General features: G+C 40.3%; 1 protein-coding gene across 3 annotated transcripts in view; it reads left to right on the forward strand.

Annotated features, from left to right (window-relative positions):
* The window catches only part of FERMT2 (FERM domain containing kindlin 2), a 98593-nt gene extending 77340 nt beyond the window's left edge, over positions 1-21253 (forward strand). For 2 of the 3 annotated variants that reach the window (XM_077819615.1, XM_077819614.1), the window contains 10 exons: positions 385-492; positions 4196-4330; positions 6732-6781; positions 11031-11155; positions 12879-12985; positions 13310-13531; positions 16192-16212; positions 16835-16959; positions 17361-17502; positions 19942-21253. In XM_077819615.1, coding sequence (XP_077675741.1) covers positions 385-492; positions 4196-4330; positions 6732-6781; positions 11031-11155; positions 12879-12985; positions 13310-13531; positions 16192-16212; positions 16835-16959; positions 17361-17502; positions 19942-20115 — 1209 coding nt within the window. In that variant the 3' untranslated portion in view covers positions 20116-21253. The remainder of the gene's footprint in view (positions 1-384; positions 493-4195; positions 4331-6731; positions 6782-11030; positions 11156-12878; positions 12986-13309; positions 13532-16191; positions 16213-16834; positions 16960-17360; positions 17503-19941) is intronic. The other variant, XM_077819616.1, reaches the window with a different exon arrangement.
* The last annotated feature ends 774 nt before the right edge of the window (positions 21254-22027 follow it).

A 22027-nucleotide genomic window follows, 5' to 3' on the forward strand; every position in this document is an offset into this window, starting at 1 on the left:
CCAAACGTTCAAAAAGTGGAGATCAGTATCTGCACTCAGAATGTCTGCACGCCCATTTGTATGGGCTACTGCTCAGCTGCCCATCTGTGAAAATGCGATCCTGTGTCTTTCAAATGATAAATACACTGTATGTTTGTTTACACATCAAGACTCTGCTAAATGAATAAAAGCAGGTGGTTGCCTGAGCCTCTGTTAAGGGAATTCTGGTTGTTTCAATGTCGAAGTGGTTTAGCATTTAAATTTCAAGCAGAAATTTGGATGTAAAAATAAGTCTAGTGATGTTTGTTCTCTTTTTAATTAGATATGTTTGAAATGTAAAGGGCCTCAGGCCTTCTTTTGCAGGTGCTTTATGTGTGTGTGGTGTGTGTTTGTGTTTCACTATAGTACGATGCAATCAGAATCAACCAGCTTTATGAGCAATCTAAATGGGCTATTCTTTTAGAAGAAATAGAATGTACGGAAGAAGAAATGATGATGTTTGCAGCGTTACAGGTAAGAGACGGACCCTTTTTTTTAATTGAACTCCATTGCAATTTTGTAGCCTTCTGTAGGCTTTAAATCAAGGGGTGGATTGAAACTAAAATGCCCTTCAACTAGTTCAATAAAAGCCTTGCTTTATCTTTGTCAGGAAGCTGAACTTTCTGTTCTAGTGAAACTTGGCTTGTTTCCTATTCTCTAGTGTTTACTTAAACTTTTTAGGTAATTTAAATATTTGCTTCTTGTTACTTCACATGAAAAGGAATTTAGATTATTTTCCCCAAAGATGTGTGTATCTATCTTGACTCTTTTTTTTTTTTTTTTGCCTTTAAAAAAAATACAAATAAGTACATTAGGTTACTGAACTGTATGTTTCTGGCTCTTTGCCCCTAGAACAGCTGATGATGATCTGTGGGTTTCCCAGAACTATTTATCTGTTGTGCAGAATATTATGTGCAAATTTGGCATCGGTAATACACGTGGTGAATGCTTTTACCATTCATTTCCATAAGACTGGTTGTAAACTGTGTCTAAGGGTGGTCCCAAGTATATCTGGCAGCCAGGTTGCTTCTCTCCTCCACCATGCAGAAACATCTCTGGCCTAGCAGATCCAGGGCTGTATGGATTTCAACCCGTGGCAGTCATTTTTGAAGGGGAGGAAAAAAAGAGAGAAAGCAAGAATGTAAAAGTTTGTTCTCCAGTGTTCCTATAAGGGCAACCCAAGGTGCATGATGTTTGACATCCACTGTGACATCAATAGTTTCAGCTTTGTAGATTTAATTGTGGTATTGCTGTGGCAATTATATCTTCTCTGGATTATAATTCTTAGTCACAAGTTTCTGCCTTCAAAAATACTTATTGAATGAACACCAGAGAAAATAGCTCCCCCCCCCCGGAAAGATCATTTCTATTTTAGGGTTTTATACTGCTGCCCATTACCCTAGTGCCTGCTGCATAAAATAGATTGGCAGTAGCAAAATCCTAGTGGACTTCATGGAATTTCTGGCTCTCGTTCTTCCTCGGGTTATAGAAGGCTCTGTTTGGGGGCGTAGGTTTTTTGGGGGTTTTTTTGTTTTTTCTGGTGAGGTAAAAGAGGGAGCAGATCATGCTATGAATGCCATTCTGCTTATGATTTAAAAAAAAGGTTTATCAAATAGATTTTGCAACATTTCCTGAAGCTGGTTAGACTCTGGATTTTTCTGTACTCCTTTGGAAGTTCATTCCACAGCCAGATCCCCTCAGCTGAGATGCTTTGTGTGCTATTGGCTGGACTCTGTGATCTTTGTTGACCCAGAGGCGCACAACCTTCTTGGAGCGCCATAGCTGGAGATGCAGTCTCTAATGTAGCTGATCCATTAACTTCTTTGAAGAATTGCTTCTAGCGTTGTAGATTTGTTGTAGATCTGAATGTTGTTTCTATGCCACTGTCTTTAAGGAGCATGAATACTTTTCTGAATGTGCACAATGCTGCTTTTATTGCAAGGCAATACAAAGAATGAATTTAGATAGTAGCAGTTGCTGAAATGGCAATCCCAGCCATTTTATTTGTTATAATGAAGTGTATTTGCAATACAAACACTGGTATAGTGTGGGTAGATGGCAAATACATAGAAGACCTAGACTTTGCTGCTGATATTGTGCAACTGAATGACGTCCCCCAAAAAATTACACAGACGATATGGCAAAAATACCAGGCCAAGTAGGACTCAAAACTAGTTATGCTAAAACAAACATCCTTGAAACCCTGGCATCAAGCAGTAATATCAAAGTAGAAGACAAAAATATCAAGAAAGTAGAACAGTTTACATACCTGGGCAGCCTCATATTGACTCATGGAGACCTCAAGAAGGAAGTGACATCAAGGATGGGAAAGGCATCCCCAGCATTTATTAGACTCCGTGAGATATGGAAATCAAAGATATACAGCGCTCAAACAAAACCGAGGATTTTTAATGTAAACATAATCTCAGTGCTAGCATATGGCTGAGAGAGCTGGAGATCTACCAAAATATTAGACACTTAACTAGATGCCTTCGAAAATAAGTGCCTAGAAAAGATGATGGGCACTGGTTGGAAAGACTTAGTCACCAATGGAGAGAGCTGAGAAATCACCAACCATCAGCTCGTCAGGAATTGCAGGATGTATTTGAGGCATGCACTGTGGATGCCAACCCACAGATTCCCCAGGAGGCTGGCAAGTGGAAACCAACTGATGTGAAGAAACGAGGATGCTGAAGAGAAAACTAAGAACCCTAGCAGGGAGGACAGAACAGTTGATCTCTCAACACCCTAGAGCAGATGGAAGCAGCTGCAAGTGACAGAGGAAGGGAAGAGACTAGTTTCCACCCTGTGCCCCAATATTGGTGGGGGAAGGATGTAATAATGTGATAAGACCAGCCATTTGCATTTCAAGTTGGCATTTCCCATTGCACCTTTCTGATATAGAATGAGTAACTGGGTAAACTTTGTTGTAGCCTAAAATAGATTTAGGTTTGTCGTTTGCGGTTTTTTGGTTATTTCTGTCCTGCAAAATCCAAAGAAGACTATAACGAGTTGAGATGTGCCTATGTCTACCCTGAGTACAACTCCAGTTTGTGACTAGGTCATGCTCGACTCCTCGGACCCTATTACAAAAGCCATGTTTGAGGTGTCTGCACAGCAGCCTTTTCACAACAGTCACATGTCAGCTGGGCTTGCACGTTCAGTTACCATACAGTCGAGTTGAGCTTTCCCCAGAATAAACTAGGACAAGCAATCTGGTAGCCATCCTGTGCTGCCTGGGAGATAGAGCTCCCAGAATTCACAGAGCAGCACCAGCATCACTTGAGGCAGTGCGTTCCGAGATGTTCCGTCACATGGAAAGCTAGAAGGGATGAGGATCAGCCAAACTAGTTTCACTAGCACCATACAGCAAAATGTGTAATCATAAAACAAAGAGCTTTATGCCATCGTCTGCCACATGTTAACCATGTTGTCTGGACCCAAACCTGTGTAGAGCCAACTATGTCATTCACGTATTCTAAAATGAGTAGGGAAGGATGGGTTTGTGATTAAGGCCCTGGATTGAGACTCAAATCTGGGTTCAGTTTCTGACTCTCATGCTTTCCCTGTGATCCTGGCCAAGTCACTTCAGGTGGAATTTTCAAAAGCACTTAGCATTGGCCTAACTCTGCTCCCATTGAAGTTAATGGTAAATCTCCTATTGACTGCAGTGGGAGCTGAGCTAGGCCAACGCAGAGCATGCTTTAGAAATCCCACCCATGAGTTCTGTGCTTCAGGCCTCCATTTGTAAATTCTGTTGTATTGGTGATAGAATGAAGCCTGTTTATGTAACTGGCTAGTCCATTGTTTGCCCAGTAGAGTCTATACTACAAGCACAATTGCACAAACTTCCATAATGTTTTAAATGGGAGCATAGAGCAATACTATAGCTGTATTATCTTCTGGTTACTTTAATATAGAACAGCATAGCACTCACCTAAAATGGATTGCCAGCCTCTTCTCCAATGTTGTTGCTGTGGTCATTCAAAGTGTGATCCCGGGGGATACCATATTGTACCATGGCTTTCTTTTTGGTTTTTCCTTACAGCTATTTAAGTGGGTGACAATGAATGTGACAATAGTGAGATTTCTGCTCGGTCAGATAGATGTTCTATTATTCTGTTAAATTAAAGTACAGTGTATTTAAAATCAACAGGGTCTCTAACTTGTGTTTCAGTACCACATCAACAAACTATCAATCATGTCATCAGAAAATCATTTGAACAACAGTGACAAAGAAGTTGATGAAGTTGATGCTGCCCTGTCTGATTTGGAAATTACTTTAGAAGGTGGTAAAACATCAACGATTCTGGTAAGAGTTAATGACTTCTTAAAGTTTAAATAAATGTTTGTGATCAGGCAGACTTAAGTGGTACTATAGTAAGTTTGCTGATGAAGCAACCTTCCTTCTTTGATCCCTTCTTATTTGTCTCCTCTGCACTAAATAGGCCTAATATTTTTAATCGTTCCTCAGGTGGAAATTTTTTCCATTCCTCTGATCATTTTTGCTGTCCTTCCCTGGACACTCTTTCTGCTGTATTGGGTATAAGAAGGGTTGATTAGAACTAAGCATAGGGTTGCCAAGTAGTATGAAGGCCCGCTAGTGGGGATAGTATTTTTGGCATTTTGCTCTAGCCCTTAATGCAATATAATACTCCTTGACCAACACTGTTATTGAGCAGATGATTTCACTGAGCTGTTCAGTTACCTCCTTTCTCTGTCCTGAGTATTTACAGTTAATTTAGAACCCATTGACATGTATCAGTAGATCAAATTGTTTGTTCTAATATGTATCCTTTTACACTGAATGTTACCTGCCATAATGTTGCCCAATCAGCTAGCATATAAAGATCCTCCTGTAGAAATGAAGTATAACAATATATTTGTGGCTATAGCAACAAACTGTGAGGCATGAAGATTATTAGATTCTAATCTAGTATGAACCACAGGTTGCCTCTGTGACCACAAGTGAGTCACACTGGCTTCCTTAAGCTTTAGCTTACACTGCTGGAAAACTGGGTGAAGTATGGCCTCACTAAAACTTGAGCCATTATACATGGGAAATACAACAGTGTCAAGGAAAACTCAGATTAAATTTTGATTTAATTAATTTCTGTTTCTTGTACTTGCTTAGAAAATACTCAGTTCTGAATGGTTTCAGAGTAGCAGCTGTGTTAGTCTGTATTTGCAAAAAGAAAAGGAGTACTAGTGGCACCTTAGAGACTAACCAATAAATTGGTTAGTCTCTAAGGTGCCACTAGTACTCCTTTTCTTTTTTCAGTTCTGAATATATTTAGTTTTTCTTCCACTATTCCTTAATTAGTGGACAAAGCTTTACGGTGTCAAAAATAGCCACCATGTTTCTTCACATGTAACTTTCACAACAAGTAATGGTGAAAATATCATTTGGTTAGTGTTTTTGGCCTTAAGTAGCTTAATATATTTCAGGGTTGTTTTCCTATATCACATGTTTGTTTGTATTACCGTAGCACCTAGGAGCCCTAGTCAACCAGGACTAGTTTCAAATGATAAAACTTCTAAAACACAGTACTATTGTAGTACTTGGCTCTTCCATAGAATAGAACTGTGAAAGAAGAGTTAAGGCCAAATGCCAACCTTGAAAGGTTTCGGTATCTTCACTCAGAGGAGCACTCCAGTCAGTGGAGCATCACACACTTTATGCTGGCTCTGAATTCACTTGTTTATGTTCTAACCTTTTCAAGGCATAAAAGACCAAAATCTTCAAATTTGGTTTTTTTTCTCTTTTAGCAGCCATCTTAAGTATATTTTTAAACTATTTATAGTGTATCTTTTTGAAATTAATGTGGATCTTTTGCTTGCTAAAATATCATTATTGATAACAGAGCTTTAGAAGTATTAACTTGTGCTGCTTCTGATGGATGTACAGTGGGAAGAAGGAAAGCCACTATTTATGTAGGATCTAGACCATTTTCAATAGGAGGAATCTTCATATTTCAGTGCCACGAAACGTCATATTGAGGAGCCTACCCTGCCAGATAAGAATGAAGAAATTTAGAAATGGCACATTGGTTGAGACTGTCCATTTCAGTGTCCACCTCAGGATGAATATTTTTTTTGTTTTTTTTGTGACTCTGAAATCCATAGATATGTTCTAGGAGTATAGTCCAGTGTGACAATACTGAAAGATATTGCCATTTTAGACCATTGGGAAGCAATTAAACAACCCCCTGTGATATTTTAAAGCACATCTTTTTTGGGGGCTTGGGTTCAAGGGAAAAGCCGTGAAGTCGTAAAGAACCTGCGCTTCTTCTCAAACACCAGGCCAGTCTTAAACTACTTCAGGGGTGGGTGTGTGTGTGTGCAGAATCAACTCCAGAACTTCAAGTGCAGTACGGACTTTTTAAAAACCTTTATTAATGAATCAGTTGTCTCCTGCTACTTGTGTGTTGAGTAAAGAGTTTCAAAACAGCACTTCTTTGGAGTGAATTTTCTTCTCTTTCTCAGTCTGTGAAATAAACTGTATTCTAATAAAGTAGTCTGTGATCTGTGAGCCCTTGACATTTGACAATGAAGTTTTATCAAGCTTTTCCCCCCTCGTAACTGAGGAAATTGCGTGGCATTATCCTATAAACTGAATCACTGTCCCCAGTGCCTTGTTTTTGGATCCTCCCATCCTAGAACTGAGTCTTGTATCTGGCAGACAAATCAAATGAATGATGTTTTATTTTCAGGGTGACATCACTTCGATTCCTGAGCTTGCCGACTACATTAAAGTGTTCAAGTAAGTACTGATGGGAAGAGGCGCTTGTGAAACTAATGTCAATGAATAATTAATGACAGTACTGCATAATTCCCTTTCTGCTCTGCTGTCCGGATTCGTTCGTTGCTGCATGCTACTGCTTGGGTTTGTGTGATGTGAAATGTCTTCTAACACATTGACTTCATAGTTGCAGTCTAGCTAAAATACCCTGGGGCTCTAGATATTAAAACTTCCTGTTTGTTTCCACTTTATTTTGCACCTATTCTATACACTGGCCACTTAACATTATTTAAAGGACTCAGCTGTAGCTTTACTACATTTTCTAGTACACTGATTCAGTTCTTCAGATGTATAAGAATTTCATTGCTCCATGCCCCTCCCCACCCTCCCACCCATACCCCTCCGGAGTTGTGGGAGGGGACATGCTTTGGCTACTCTTCACCATTAGCTGGTGCTGAAATGTTTATATTATGTTATGCTAGGAAGTTAATCAAGCAATCCTAAAATTAGAACTGTCATGAAACTAGAAACCTTACTCAAGTGCTTTTCTTGGTTTGAGAGACTAGATGAATAACAAACAAGTGTCCTTCTAATCTGCCTGTTCTCTTCTGGCTGCCAAAAGGAGCAGGTCTGAGTTAACTGCAATGCTCTTCCGGCTCATGTACTGCTTTTTTAGTTATAAATTGGCTCATGGTATGTGGAAACTGGGAATAGTCATGTTTGAATCTTGACTTAATATTCTGGCAGTCATGGGCATCTCTTGCAATTGAGTGTGCATCATGTTAGGGAGATGATGAAAGTTCTGGAATCTGTGCATAGATCTCAATGAGACTTCATGGGTTAGGAACAGAAGAAAAGCAACTGCATGAGAACAGGGTTGTAATTAACCTTTATTTTGTAATGGTTTGTCTTCTTGAACCGTAGCCTGTCATTTGTTTACTGAAAGTTTTTTTTGTCCATCTTGTAAGGCATATTTATCAGGTTAGCTATAGTACCTGACTCAGTCTGGGTCTCTGTAGTATATTTTGATTGCTACAGCACAGTTTCAGAGCTAGTGTGTCTATCCATCTGTGTGAATTCTTTTAAAAAGAGAGAGGCTTAGTTTTTGATACGGTTTGACATAATTAATTGTTAATAAAAGAATAACTTGGGAAGCTAGCTGATTAGCTAACTAGAGTTGTGGGACTAACATCATTTATCTTTTGGAAGGTGTTAGACTCACTAGACTCTCTTGGATCCATGTACCTAAGGAAAGAGGAGGTGAATATTTAAATTGAATTTTTAATATACAGAAAGGTTAAACAAATCTAAAAAATCTATAAGGCAAAGCACTGGGTGCTCTAGGATCCTAAATTCTCCAGACCTTGCTATAATCATCATCTTTGTCTTTGCTTGAGCTACAGCATCTGCTTCATCTGTTGCTGCAGTTTGGACGAACTGGGGCTTTGTTCTGTTTCTTTAGCCTTCCACCAAAGAAAAAGCCAAGTGTGTCTGAGGTGCTGAGAATGGCTTCAGCTCAAGCTGCCACTACTCAACAGGCAGCAGATGATCTAGATTGAAACCAAGGTGTGTTCCTATAGGCATCTGGTTTCCTAAAGAGAATATCTTAACTGTAAAGGACTCGACTCACCTATAAAGAGACTAGAGTGTATTGTGAGAACTTTTTTTAAAAATGGGGCCAGGCAGTATGTTATAAGAAACGCATTTAAATGACTGTGTGTATAAATTGGCCCAATCTTGGATGGGACATGTCCTTTGCATTCTTCGGGCATGTTTTAGAGTGTAGAAGTTGCTATACTAATTCATGAAAGAAACACTGTTGTCCCTGGGGCTTGAGAGACTTACCTCACACCTACCAGCATGATGACTAAGCTTAGTAGCCAAAGTGCCCTGCCTTGCCCCTTGCAGGTTAAAATGAGGGTTGCAAAGGAAAATGTGGATCAAGACACACAGACAAATGATGGAAAAACTTGCTCGCTCTTCTTCTCTGGCTAGAGGCTGAACATCTTTAAATGAAAACTGGGGGAGTCCTGGCAGCACACTTGTTGAAACTGAGCCTTCCTTCCCACAACCACATACAGGGCTATTGTGATATCTTAGAACTTTAGGATGGAGAAAACTGATGAAGGCAAAATATGAGAGACCAGACATCTGCTCATCCCGAAACCAACACTTCATTTAAAAGTTTCATTTCACTAACTTCGTTTAAACTTTACTTGAACTTCATTTCACTAACTTCATTTAAAAGCTGGGCCTTTGGCTCTGTTTTTCTCCCCCACCTCCTGACTTCCTCCTAACCCTTCCCCCACGTTTCCAGGCTTCCTCCAGTACCAAGGACTTCTCTCTCCCTACAGTCTTTAGACTGGACAGGAGGAGTCAGTTGTTTTCCTGCTGTTTCCTGGGCATTTCCTCTTTACATTTCACATGCTGGGAATTAAGCCTTGGACTACACTGTTCATTGAGCCCCATAGTGCTCTCTACCCTTAAAATGGAGGAAGCAGGGCAAGCAGAGAAGTAGCCAGTGACTCGTGGGAGGGTCACGAAGGGTCGAGTGGCCCCCCGCAGCAGCCAGCCCCAGGCCGAGAGAGGGAGGGTCAGGGCCAAAGCCTCTTCCAGCCACACTCCCTGGTGCAGCGCAGCATCCCGGATGACTGGGAGAGCACCTGGCTGTGGCAGTAGCAGGCTGCCCCCCGCCCAGGCTTAGCTTCTTGGGACAGCGGCTGAGCGAGCCGGCGGGGGGGGAACCCCTCTCCCCCACGGTGTCTCAGAGTCCGCTCCTGCAGGCGCTCTCGCAGCTGGCTGCTGCTGCGCACAAAGCATGCTGGCTGTGAGAGAGCCTGCCACCTGACGGGGGAGGGGTGGCAACCTGCTCCCTGCCCAGGCTCTGCTTCTGGGAACAGGAGCTGACTCTGAGCATGCCGCGGGGGGGCCCTCTGACTTGCTGAGCCTGGGCGGGGAACAGGCTGTTGCTGCCACAGACCAGCACGCTCCCAGGCAGCTGCTGCACTGCACCAGGCAGCATCCAGGAATGGCTCTGTCCCACTCCCTGCCTGGCTTCGGCTGCCAAGAAGAGCAGCCGAACATGCCAGGGGGTGGGGGAGAGCCAGCGCTGCGGGAGGACAGAGCCCCACGCACACATACACTGGTAACGTGGGGAGCAGCGGGGAGAGCACGGGGGCTAGGAGTGTGGCAGGGAGGAGACATGTGGGGAGGTTGTGTCCTCCCCTTCAGCTGGTGCCCACCCGGTATGGGGGGTACCGGTCGTCTTAAAGAGGCACAAAGTCAATGAGAGCTATGCTGGGTGATGAAATGGGATGCAGGTACGCAGTGGGAGGCCAAAATAGGTGCATCAGTGCTTTAAATACCGGAAGTTTTATGCTGGAATGAGCCTCTTAAACCTTTCTCAAAGTTCACCCATTAGCAACTAAAATACTTGATCCACTAGAGTGAAATGTAAAATCCCATGGGGTGGGGATTAGAATTCTGTGGGTTTCACGCATGAGGATGGCTACTTCTACATCCCCGTATGGCTTGGTGGAACAGAATATCATGAAGGGCTTCTGTGGAGCTAGCGTTCAGGCCTCCCACAGAGAGGGAACCGAAACCTTTCACTGGACAGACCCCTTTGTAAGGGGCAAGCAAGAGAGACAGCTGTAATAAACCATGTGAAATCAGGTGCCTAAAAGATTACATATGCGTGGCTCTGATTTTTTTTAACAAACATCATGATTTTCAATTAAATATCAAAGCATTAACTTTCAAAATAATTAATAAATAACTTTCTTTTAATATTACAGAAGAAAAACAACCTTTTTCCATGATTCATGGAAGCTTCTTTTTATAGGCATTAGTAGGAGTTAGTCTGACACTTGTCCCCTATGGAAGTACTTGGAGTCAAGAGTCCAAGCTTGTAACCTTTTTTATTTTTCTTGAACAAATCTTCTCTGTAAGAGGGTAATTAAAATAAGCGGACAAATAATTGTGCAACTCCGTTACTGATCCAGTGGGATCACTCATGCATCAGTTTGTTTACTGTACATCATTGTAAGCTCAAGGTTTTAAACCCTGCGGAAGCAGGATTTGGTTGGGGAGGTAAGCAAAGGGAAAAGCTGTGCATCTGGCTTTCTGAATATAAGAACTTCAATATGGTACACGTTCAAGGTACAGAAGATCAGCTTAAGAGCCCAGCTACCTACAATGTCCCTTAAACTAAGCGCTGTTACCCAGGTGAATTGTAGATCTAATATAGTAATATCGACCTGTCTGGCAGGCCTAAGAAACTGACGCTAAAAGGTTACAAACAATACTGGTGCACCTTCAAAGACACGTCCATTTCCTGCTATAAAAGCAAAGATGAATCCAGTGGGACTCCAGCTCACCAAATGAACTTAAGAGGTAAGGAGAGATGCGTGCCGTTCTAGTAACGTTATCCAAACAAGTCTGTCATTGTCACCATTTATTTCTACATTCAGATTCCTTTTGTTTTACACTTCAGATGTAGTGTTGAGTATTAAAGGAAAAGTGACTGAGGTTTCTAAGTATGGTGTAAAAATACACTTCTAAATAAGTGATTGTGATGATAGCATAAATAATGCTGTATGGATCAGCAGGCTCGTGGAAAACTTAGCCTGTTTTCACACACAAAATATTCAAAGCTCATTGTTGAGATCTGCATTTATTTTAGTTGATGGTACATGTGTCTGGCTTTTAGAGTGAAGCAAAAATAAGTTAGAGCATATAGGAGTTATGTAATCCTATTTTTTTGTGATGGACTTATTGAAATAAACAAGTTTAGACTTGTAAACAGCAATATTTTCTCTTCAAATGCAGCCTTTTTTCCTCTCCCCTGTTATGTGAGCACACAAGTCTTACGGCACGTCTTCACTGGCATCGTTGAAGCGCTGCCACGGCAGCTCTTTAACGTGGCTTGTGCAGTCACAACACAGCTCAGCACTCTTTTTAAAAACACACATCCACGCCGGGCTGGTGAACTGTCTATACTGCCGCATTACAGCGCTGAAATTTGCAGCGCTCAGGGAGGTGTTTTTTTTCATACCCCTGAGCGAGAAAGTGGCAGAGCTGTAAAGTCCCAGTGTAAGACTTGCACATTACGTTTAAAATTCCTAAGGCTGCTGGCCTGCCTTATATTCAGAAGTCAACTATTCCAGCTCAGAGGGCTATGGAACAGCAGAAACTACTGACAGCTTTAATTTTTTACCATGAAGGCAACAACAGACAGGCTGCCAAATGATCTCAGACTATAGTTACGGAGATGTGTAGCCTGGAATACCTTTTTGGGAGCTTTTGACGTTGCTGCTTCTGACTGCATTTTAAAAGAATCTTGGAGACTGAGTTGAAATGAAGCCCACGTTAACTTAGATGTTTTCAAGAAACTGGAGTTCTCAAAATGCTTAACATCTAATACAAACATTTTAAGATTTTTCAGCAACCAAATTTGAGGAAAACTAGTGCCTCAGTACTGAAGGTATAAGCAGCACACCCAACCCATGTAATTTTTACAGGATGATAGTTTTAGATTAGTAACACCCCACCTGACACCTGGTTTTGCTGTTATAAGAGAATTATTAGACTAGGTAATTCCATTCAAAATGTTGGTCCATTTGAGAGGAAATGAAGGGTCAAGCAAATTTTGTAATGCCAAATTTAATTGAACTTGTATAGCGTTTTTGTTTTTCTCCCTCAAAATAGATCTTGCTTTTCATTTTTCCATCCACGTCTTGGAGATGATTCACCACAGAAGCTGAAATGTTATAGCCTAGATTGTAATTTAAACAGTTAGCTAAATCCCGCAATGTGGGTTTACATTATTATCTGCAGTACCACACCCTTTGCAACTAGGCAGATAGCTCTGGCTTTAGCTGCAAGACATCAGTTTGCTCCTGACACTGTTTTGTACTTTTTCCTCTGATTTCCCTTAATTTTTTACTTGCTTTAAAAACAAAGCATGGTGTACATTCTTCAGCCAGGTTATAACACATCAGATCACTGGGACACTGTTTTAATACTATTAGACTGGAGTGGTGTGTGTGTGTGTGTGTGTTTTTGTTTTTAGAGCCTGTGTCTCCATACACACTAATCACTAGCTCTTTTATTACAGGGTGCGAGGTTACTCCTGATGTAAACATCTCTGGTCAGAAGTTTAATATCAAACTTCTGATTCCAGTTGCAGATGGTATGAATGAAATCTGGCTTCGCTGTGATAATGTAAGTCCCTGACTGGCTTTGTTTTCTCTTTGCCCCCCATATACTCCTCCACCATGGCTTACATTTTGATAGGCTGGTCATGTTCTTTTGACAAACGCACAGCATTGTGTGTATATAGATGTAATGTACAAGACTGGACCTTACTCCTTTTCCTTATGTACCACTGTTATATCCTACACTTTGGTCAGAGTTTTGGCCCATTGTATGTCTCTTGTACTGAAAAATGTTCAATTCTTGTACTGAAAAATTCGACAGAGCTTTGTTTGAACAGAAAAAAGAAAGATTTACCTTCCTTTTGAGTGCCCTTTTTGCCTTTAATTGCAGGAGAAGCAGTATGCACACTGGATGGCAGCCTGCAGGCTAGCCTCCAAGGGCAAGACCATGGCAGACAGCTCGTACAACTTAGAAGTTCAGAATATTCTGTCATTTTTGAAGATGCAGCATTTGAACCCAGATCCACAGTTAATCCCAGAACAAGTCACAACTGACATTAATCCAGAATGTCTGGTTTCACCTCGCTACCTGAAAAAGTACAAGAACAAACAGGTACTGGGGTTTTAGTCATTTTCCAGAAATCTTGTGTTTAACCCAAAGAGTGAAATCCTGGTCCCATTGAAGTCAATGGGAGTTTTGTCATGGCAGTAGATGACTTCACTAGGGTTAAGATTTCATCTTAGGTACATCGGATGTTAATGCATTTTAACAGAATTTGACAATGTTACTACTTAAATCATGTGTAAATTTAATTTTTGGTTTTGAACCAATATCAAGTGATTGCAGTATGTGATCCCAGTGATCTTTTTGGTTTTGAACCAATATCAAGTGATTGCAGCATGTGATCCCAGTGATCTTAAGTATGTTTTATTCAGAGTATGTATGTCAAATTTGCAATGAGATAGCAGACGTTGACAGTCTCCCAGAGTCTGAACAATGGGAGTCAATTATTTTACGCACATTTTTGAAACTTCTGTAATATGGTACACAGAAAAGAACATCTGCACATTAGTAAATTGGTCAATTCTGTATACCTTAATATTAATGTAGTGGGATGTTTGTGGCAGAGTAAATCAACAGTAGGAATTGATTTTTAGTTCAGTTCATGTGCACAAAGCTCATGCAGAAATTCTTGGGATTAATTTAGGTTCCCATTGTTTACAAAGTGTTCTACACAGGCTTTGCTGTAATGTAGTTTGTATTTTTTTTATTCGCACTGTTCCAACACTTGTAAATAGATGAAATACCAGCCATTGAAAATGTATATTTTTAAAGAACTGTGACTTAATTTGAGTAGTAATCTATATCTAGTCAGTGAATGGTAGAATCATATTATTTCTACCACAAAACAAGCAAATACGTGGGTTGCACAAAGTCTCACAGTATTTGGCTAAAGTTGCAAAAATAACTAAAGCATTGCTCAGTGTCTCTGATGATTTAGTAAACTCAAGTACACTGATTGTTAATCTGTAGTTAAATTACTGTGTCTGAATCTGATCTCTGGAAATCAGAAGGGGGATTGCCATGCAGAGAAGCGGGAAAATGTAGCTATTTATTGGCACAGTATGATTTCCTGACAGTGGAATTTCATTTTCTATAGCCCTTATTATTCTCCAAATAAGCCTTTATATCCATGGGGACAGGGAAGGATTGCATATATAACAAATTATAACATATATAAGACATTGTAGACTTGATCTTAGTAAAATAGACCCTAGGGAAACAATTAACTCATATTATTTACATAGTGTGTTTATATCTTGGCTAAGAAGCAATAGGTGCAACACTGGAGATAGCAGTAAAAGACTTGTAAAAGCCAGGCCAACGATTCTGAAGCCACAGATCCCTTTTGAAGATTAGTTAAGTATAAATAGAGCCTTTCATTTATAAAGGCAGCAAGAATGTTCAGCAGTTTTGCCCCCTTTGCATTTTATTAGTTTCCTCCTTCTTGGTGTCCTGGAGGTTGTGTAAGTTGCATTGAGACTGTTTGTTTATCACACAGCATCATGTGATGGGGGAGTGATGGGGAATGGAGGAAATGCTGCCCTCAGGGAATTCATGGAATGTAGCCTGCCAGCTAAAAAAGGAACACCAAGTTATTGCAATTTATTAAATTGAGGGTAATTTTCGGGGGGAAACTTCTCACTAAGTGCAAATTTATCTGAAATGTACATTTACAATATCCACTGATCTGTTAAAGATAAATGTCAAGTTTTCACTAACCCATACAGTCTCATTATTGGACTAATGATCTCAATAGGTCAATATAGATGTGAATGTCCTTGATCACGTTAACTATTGTATCAGATGGATGAGTTGGTCTGCTTAGGAATGTGGTGATACGGACACTTGGTTTACAAACCAGCCCTCTAACTGGTTCATGGTTTTACTGTAAACTGACGTTTGCAATATTACAGGTTTGCAAATGGATTTAGGACGTGCTAAGACAGAAACACAATAGCAAACTGTTTAGATTCATAGTGTTTAAATATTAATTTGTGAATTCTGATTTGGTTTTGTGGCATTTACTCTGCTCAGACCAATGAATTTCTGTGGTTTTACATCTAAGAAACATTCAGTCCAAAATAAACAGAAGACTGCATTTATGGTTGCAGTCCTTAGTGTAGCTGTATCCTCAGGAAAGAGGATGCATAAAGCAGATGGCAATTTTAATTTTTGTTTTCCTTGTGTAATTTTAGAATCTCTGTAGCCACTGAACTGTGTTGGGCATTTTAATTTATTCTCTGAGAAAGGTACTATGGGGATATTTTCCTCATATCTGAAGTGACCGAAGCTAGTTTTTTTTAAATGGTAAATGGCTTTGCGCACTCTAAAGAGAAGTAAACCTGATTCTCGTTCAACCAAAGACCTTGAAAGAAGGCTGAGGATGGGAATTTTCCCTCTATTTTTGACTTTGGCCACTGGTGGAATTCTGAAACGCCTATAAAACGTACATAAATCATTCTAGATGAATGAGACATTCCTAATTTTTGATGGCTGTAGAATGAGGGATGGTTCTGTTTCCTTGTTCCCTTTTTCATGCTTGCATTCACTTTTTGCTGTTTTCCTTCCTAAGAAAATTTGCATGTTTTTTGCTTGAACTTCAGTTTGCAGATAATTTGCACTTTTTTCTTTGCTTTGTTGCCATATTTCTGATTGCTTTTTTTTTTTCTTTCTGATTCCTTTTCCTTTATTCGCATTGTCATCTACAGCCAGGCTATATAAGAGACTTGGTAAGTGACAGTAAAAATAAATAAATTTTAAAATTCAGATTAATTTAATTTAAAAAATAGTTTAAAACCCTTTCATATGGAGAGTAGTCCTAAAACAAAACACCTAGAGGAACATAACTCTTTTAGTATTAATGATGATGATCCCCAGTGATTTTATGCTGTCAATCTGCTAATAAGAATCCTTTATACTAGAAATGTACATTTCAGGAGTTGATTCTCATTGTGCATCTTAAAATTTAATGTGTGCCCAAAACGTTTGCATCTATAATCATGCCTGGTATATAAAAATAATACCCACAAATATTTAGTGGTGCTTAGGTAAAAGCAGCTCCATATTTATCTTTTATTAACTATGGCACAAATGGCAGCTATTTTCTGTGACATACTCCATTTCATGACCGATAGCCTATGATGCAGTTTAGAAACTGCAAACATCTGTTTGACAGTGTAATTGACTTACTAAAATTCCCAACAGGGAGTCTAACATTATATACATGGTTTTGGGTGTGTAGGGTTGGTTTGTTTTTTTTTTGTTTTGTTATGGTTTTGGGGGGGCGTGTGGTTTACACAATATTTCAAACGTTACGACAGTTGCCTGAAGACTGTGTCTAATCACATTCAGATCACAGCCAGAATATTGGAGGCCCATCAGAATGTAGCTCAGATGAGTCTAATTGAAGCCAAGATGCGATTTATTCAAGCTTGGCAGTCTCTACCAGAATTTGGCATCACACACTTTATTGCAAGGTCAGTGGTTCTGCTAAGTAATAAAGTAAAATTTTCATGTATGAATGTGCAGATTATTATCTTATTTGAAGCTACCATGAGATATTCCTAGTTGGGAACAGTGTAGTTTATACAGAAACAGCTTCTGTAAAATGCTTTAATATGCATAATTATAACTTCACACACAACGTTATTTGCATGTAATACTTAGAATTCTATTTAAATGTCTGGGGAAGGATTTTAATCCATTGCTGCATTTATTGATCCTCTCTGTAGCTCTGAAGTAATAAGTTGCATCAGCACTGGAAAGAAAAATGAAAATTACATTGGTTCAGCTTGTTTTATGAGTCAGTTCAATAATTGAACAAACAACATTTCTGCATATGTTTAAGGTTTACCTTTTATAAATCTAAATGTCATAGATTCCAAGGGGGCAAGAAAGAAGAGCTGATTGGAATTGCCTACAACAGACTCATAAGAATGGATGCAAGCACCGGAGATGCAATTAAAACGTGGCGATTCAGCAACATGAAACAGTGGAATGTAAACTGGGAAATAAAAATGGTAAGCAAGGTCGCATTTACAGAGCTGGGAAACACTGTTGTTTGCCCAAATGTCCATTGTAAGGCGTCTTTTTGATAAAAACTACATATACACATGACTTAGATTTAGCCTGAGGGTTCCTCCTGATTTTGTTGGATGGGAGGACACTGCTTGGTTTCATAAACTATTTCTCTTTCTCTCCTTTGAGTCCAAGATTTCTTTTTAAACTATTTACAGTTTGTGTAGGGTTTTTGAGTGCAATTCCGTCTTGTGTGAGCTAATTCATTTACAGCATCCCCAAGAGTTTCTTATACACTATAAGGAATCCACTTAAGATTTTACTACTTCCTTGGAAATAACAACTGTATCACACCTCCCCCAACTAGCTGGGCCTGGTGATTGTCTAGATTGGCAAAAAGAAAAGGAGTACTTGTGGCACCTTAGAGACTAACCAATTTATTTGAGCATAAGCTTTCGTGAGCTACAGCTCACTTCGTCGGATTCATAAAAGTGGAAAATACAGTGAGGATGTTTTTATACACACAGACCATGAAAAAATGGGTGTTTATCACTACAAAAGGCTTTCTCTCCCCCCACCCCACTCTCCTGCTAGTAATAGCTTATCTAAAGTGATCACTCTCCTTACAATATGTATGATAATCAAGGTGGGCCATTTCCAGCACAAATCCCAGGGTTTAACAAGAACGTCTGAGGAACAGTGGGGAGGGGGAAGGAATAGGTTACCTATTTCCCCTTGTTTATTCCTCCTCTTCCCCCCCCCGCCCAGATTTGTGAATACAGACTAACACGGCTGTTACTCTGAAACCTGTCTAGATTGGGTGGCTTTGTGTGTTGGTGATCTAGTAAAGTTTTCTGATTTTTATTTATTTTATTTTATTTTTTTTAAATGAAGCTATTTCTAGGAAGACATTGTTTAGCTCTAATGTATAATCAGTGTTTGTCATTTGGGGACCTATTCTACTTCCATTAGTCAGCGGAAAAGTTCTTTCTGACTCCAACAGGAAAATCTTTAAAAACCAGTGTTTAAAAACTATTCAGTGACCTTTTTTCACTAAACCCCAATTAGACCCTTATTACTCAGAAGATGTTTCTAGTCTGTGTGCAAACACGCAGCCCGATACCTAAGCAAAATGAAACTTCTGGGCTAAGAGGGTAATACTGGACTGCTTACTGTGTATAGCTAAATTACCTAGATTTTGTTTTGTTTTAGTTTTCACTTTTTTATTTGCAGCCCAACTTAGAGTTCTGTGGAACTAATGGGCAGTCAGTATCAGATGCTGTTGTGTAAACATTGAGCTGGTCCTCTAACCAGCTTTTACTGTACATACATAAACCCCCACCAGCACTTTGCAGGTGCAATGCCTGGTTAAAACTTCCCACTGTTGTGGTATTTAAAGGGCACATGCCTGTGAATATCCACAATTAGAGGCTGAGGGCTGAAAATATGTCCCAGTAGCTTTAAATTTTGGGGCGGTTCGGATTTTTTTAACCAGTTCCTTAAGCCACAGTATCCCAGGTTGTTCAGACCAGATGCTCTGCAAGGAACTTGTTGGCTTCGCTCATCCCAGAGTCTGACTGGTATGGTCTAGCAATACTACTGGCCTCAAGAATTAATAAACTGTACCATAGGTGCCGACTCCATGGGTGCTCCTGGGCTGGAGCACCCACAGGGAAAAATTGGTGGGTGCTCTGCACCCACCGGCAGCTCCCCGCCCCAGCTCACCTCCCCCTGAGTGCGCCACATCCCGCTTCTCCCCCTTCCCTCCCAGCTTGCCACTGCAAAACAGCTGTTTCACGCGGCAAGCGCTGGGAGGGAGGGGGAACGCAGCATGCTCGGGGGAAGAGGCGGGGCCGGGGTGGGGATTTGGGGAGGGATCCGATGGGGCAGGGAGGGGGCGGAGTTGGGACGTGGACTTTGGGGAAGGGGTTGGGATGGGAGTGGGGAAGGGGTGTAGTCAAGGCAGTGGTGGGGGGGGGGGGCACAAGCACCCACCGGTGCTGGGGAAAGTTGGTGCCTATGAACAGTACATCACTGGAAGGAGACTTTTCTGAAGACTTCAAATGAGACTGTTAACAGAACCATAATAGGCTTCTTGGGGGAAACTAATAAATTGGGGGGCAAATGCTGGCCCCTAATAGTTCTCTATCCAATCATTTTTTCTTTTCAGAAAATAGACATAGAATATCAAGCAGGAAACTTTAAACAATTGCTTACTACAAGGGAGACTTTATTCCATCAGGGGCAAAGGAGATTTAAAATGTTTGGACAAGAACAATATTTGCTTCATCTTAAGCTACATAACTGTGTTTGTTTAGACAATACAGAATACATCTAGGCTAATGGAGAAGCACAGTAATGTGGACAGGGGGAACTCTTGAAGTTGGTATAATTAACGTGACCATCTTGTTGATCCTAATCCAGTGTCTTTTGCACTGTAGGTTACCGTAGAGTTTGCAGATGATGTAAGGGTTTCCTTCATTTGCACTGAGGTGGATTGCAAAGTGGTTCATGAATTCATTGGTGGCTACATCTTCTTGTCAACGCGAGCAAAAGACCAGAATGAAAGTTTAGACGAAGAGATGTTTTACAAACTTACCAGCGGTTGGGTGTGAGTTTGATGTATTGTATACTGAGAGAAACCCCATGGCCATATTAATATTTAACTTTAAAAGCTGTTATTTGAAATATGCTGCTTAATAAAGTAAGCTTGAAATGTATCTTTTTTTTTTATCATGGAAATTTTTGCATTACCAGACCAGTTAATGTGTGTGCACTAATGAGCACTTCCGTTAATCTGCTATGAAGAGACAGTTCATAGGCTACATAATGTAGCAAATTCTGCTGTTGGTCTTTAGACACAAGACACAATGGGCAGATTTGACTGATAGCCAAATTATAAAGAGAACTCTAAGCCATCTACTATAAAGCTATCCAGGGCTTAAACTATATGAAGTCTATTTATCATGTTTAATGCATGTTTTTTTCTTTAGTGGTTTTTTTATATATACTGTAAATTTGACCTCCTGTTTTTTTAAGTCCTCCTCCCTTTGAGTAGAATTTCGATCTCTATTTTCACACTACATGAATCAGGACAGTTGTAGATGCCTGATGTTATTTTGAAGATAGTTGTGTGGGGCCCTGAAGAACAGTCCTCTGTTAGTCTGTTATAGTTTGGTTTATTTGTTAACTATTTCCTTTGGATAATCATTTATATTGTCTCTTTTTTTTTTTTATTTTTACACCGTATTGTATTACAACACTCTTAGTACTCACCAGCATACTCACTGTCTGCCTATGATATGCAAACTTTTTCATTACAATATGAAGTAAAGGTCTATGAAGTATAAGTTTTGTGTAACTTATGTAAAAACACAAATTTTATAAAATTGTACAGTTTTTTTAACTAGTCTCACAAGCCAACTAGAATTTTGCATAGATCTAGTGTCCGCATTAACTATATAGTGCTTTTAAAAGGATATGGATAGTAATTTAGAAATTGACGTACAATACATTTTTATCTAAGTTAAGTATGACTTTGTTAGAGTTGTGCAACACTGTCCTTAATAACTCTAATGCCTGGAGTTGCGGTGTCCCCATACATTGCACCAGTGCAGAATTAATACTAATAAGGGAGCTCCTGTCCCACCCAATGCCGAGGAATAACCAGTATTGTGTTCCGATAGTCTGTGGTTTAAAGACTATGTACAAATGCATTTTATTTTAAATAAAAGTCGGACCTTTTATTTAATGTTCAGTTTCCACTTCTGGTTCTTGTGCCTTGTGTAGAGTAATCTTAATTTCATACCCTACCAAATAGATTTACCAGCACGTTCTATAGGATTTCACAGGTTGTCACTGTTGCTAATAACTTGTCCAGTTGCATAAGAAATCAAACCTTGTGCTGTGATCCCATCCTATCTCACAAGCAAGTGTTGTCTGGGTGGGTCAGTTCTTGGATGGATCACCTTCACGGCAAGCCCTAGTACTGGGGATTAGATAGGTAGCACTCTTCTCTTCCATGCCAGTACTGAACAGATATTGCAGCATGGAACTGGGGGGGCGGAGGGGACTTTTTGCTGCTAGCCGGTGGTGTTGTCTTTCAGACGAAATGTGAAATGGATGTCTTGGCTATGGTCACTAAGGACTTGTCTCCACTTCAAAGTTAACTCGAGTGTTGTCCCTAACTCAAGTCCCATCCCCACACACAAACCCTTAACTCAAGGTGCAGTGGTGCTTGAGTTGGCTAGCCTGTCATGGGGTGTAGGCTAAAGCCTGAGTCAGCAGCTGGTGAGCTGTGCTTAATACAACCTCTCTGCAGTGTGGACGCAGGCTAGCTCCACTCAAATGCCACTGGTCCTCAGTGCCTTCCTGCAGTTTCCCCGTGCGACAAGCACAGACAAGTTCTCCCACAACTTACTGGCCAGCAGTTCAGAGGGACTCCGCTTCCTGCAGCATGAAGAACCATGGATATGCCCCCAGAAGTCTGAGCATCACAGATGAATGAGTACAGCACCAGTGTGGATG

The sequence above is a fragment of the Eretmochelys imbricata genome, chromosome 6 (assembly GCF_965152235.1).
Source record: "Eretmochelys imbricata isolate rEreImb1 chromosome 6, rEreImb1.hap1, whole genome shotgun sequence".
Lineage (NCBI taxonomy): Eukaryota > Metazoa > Chordata > Testudines > Cheloniidae > Eretmochelys > Eretmochelys imbricata.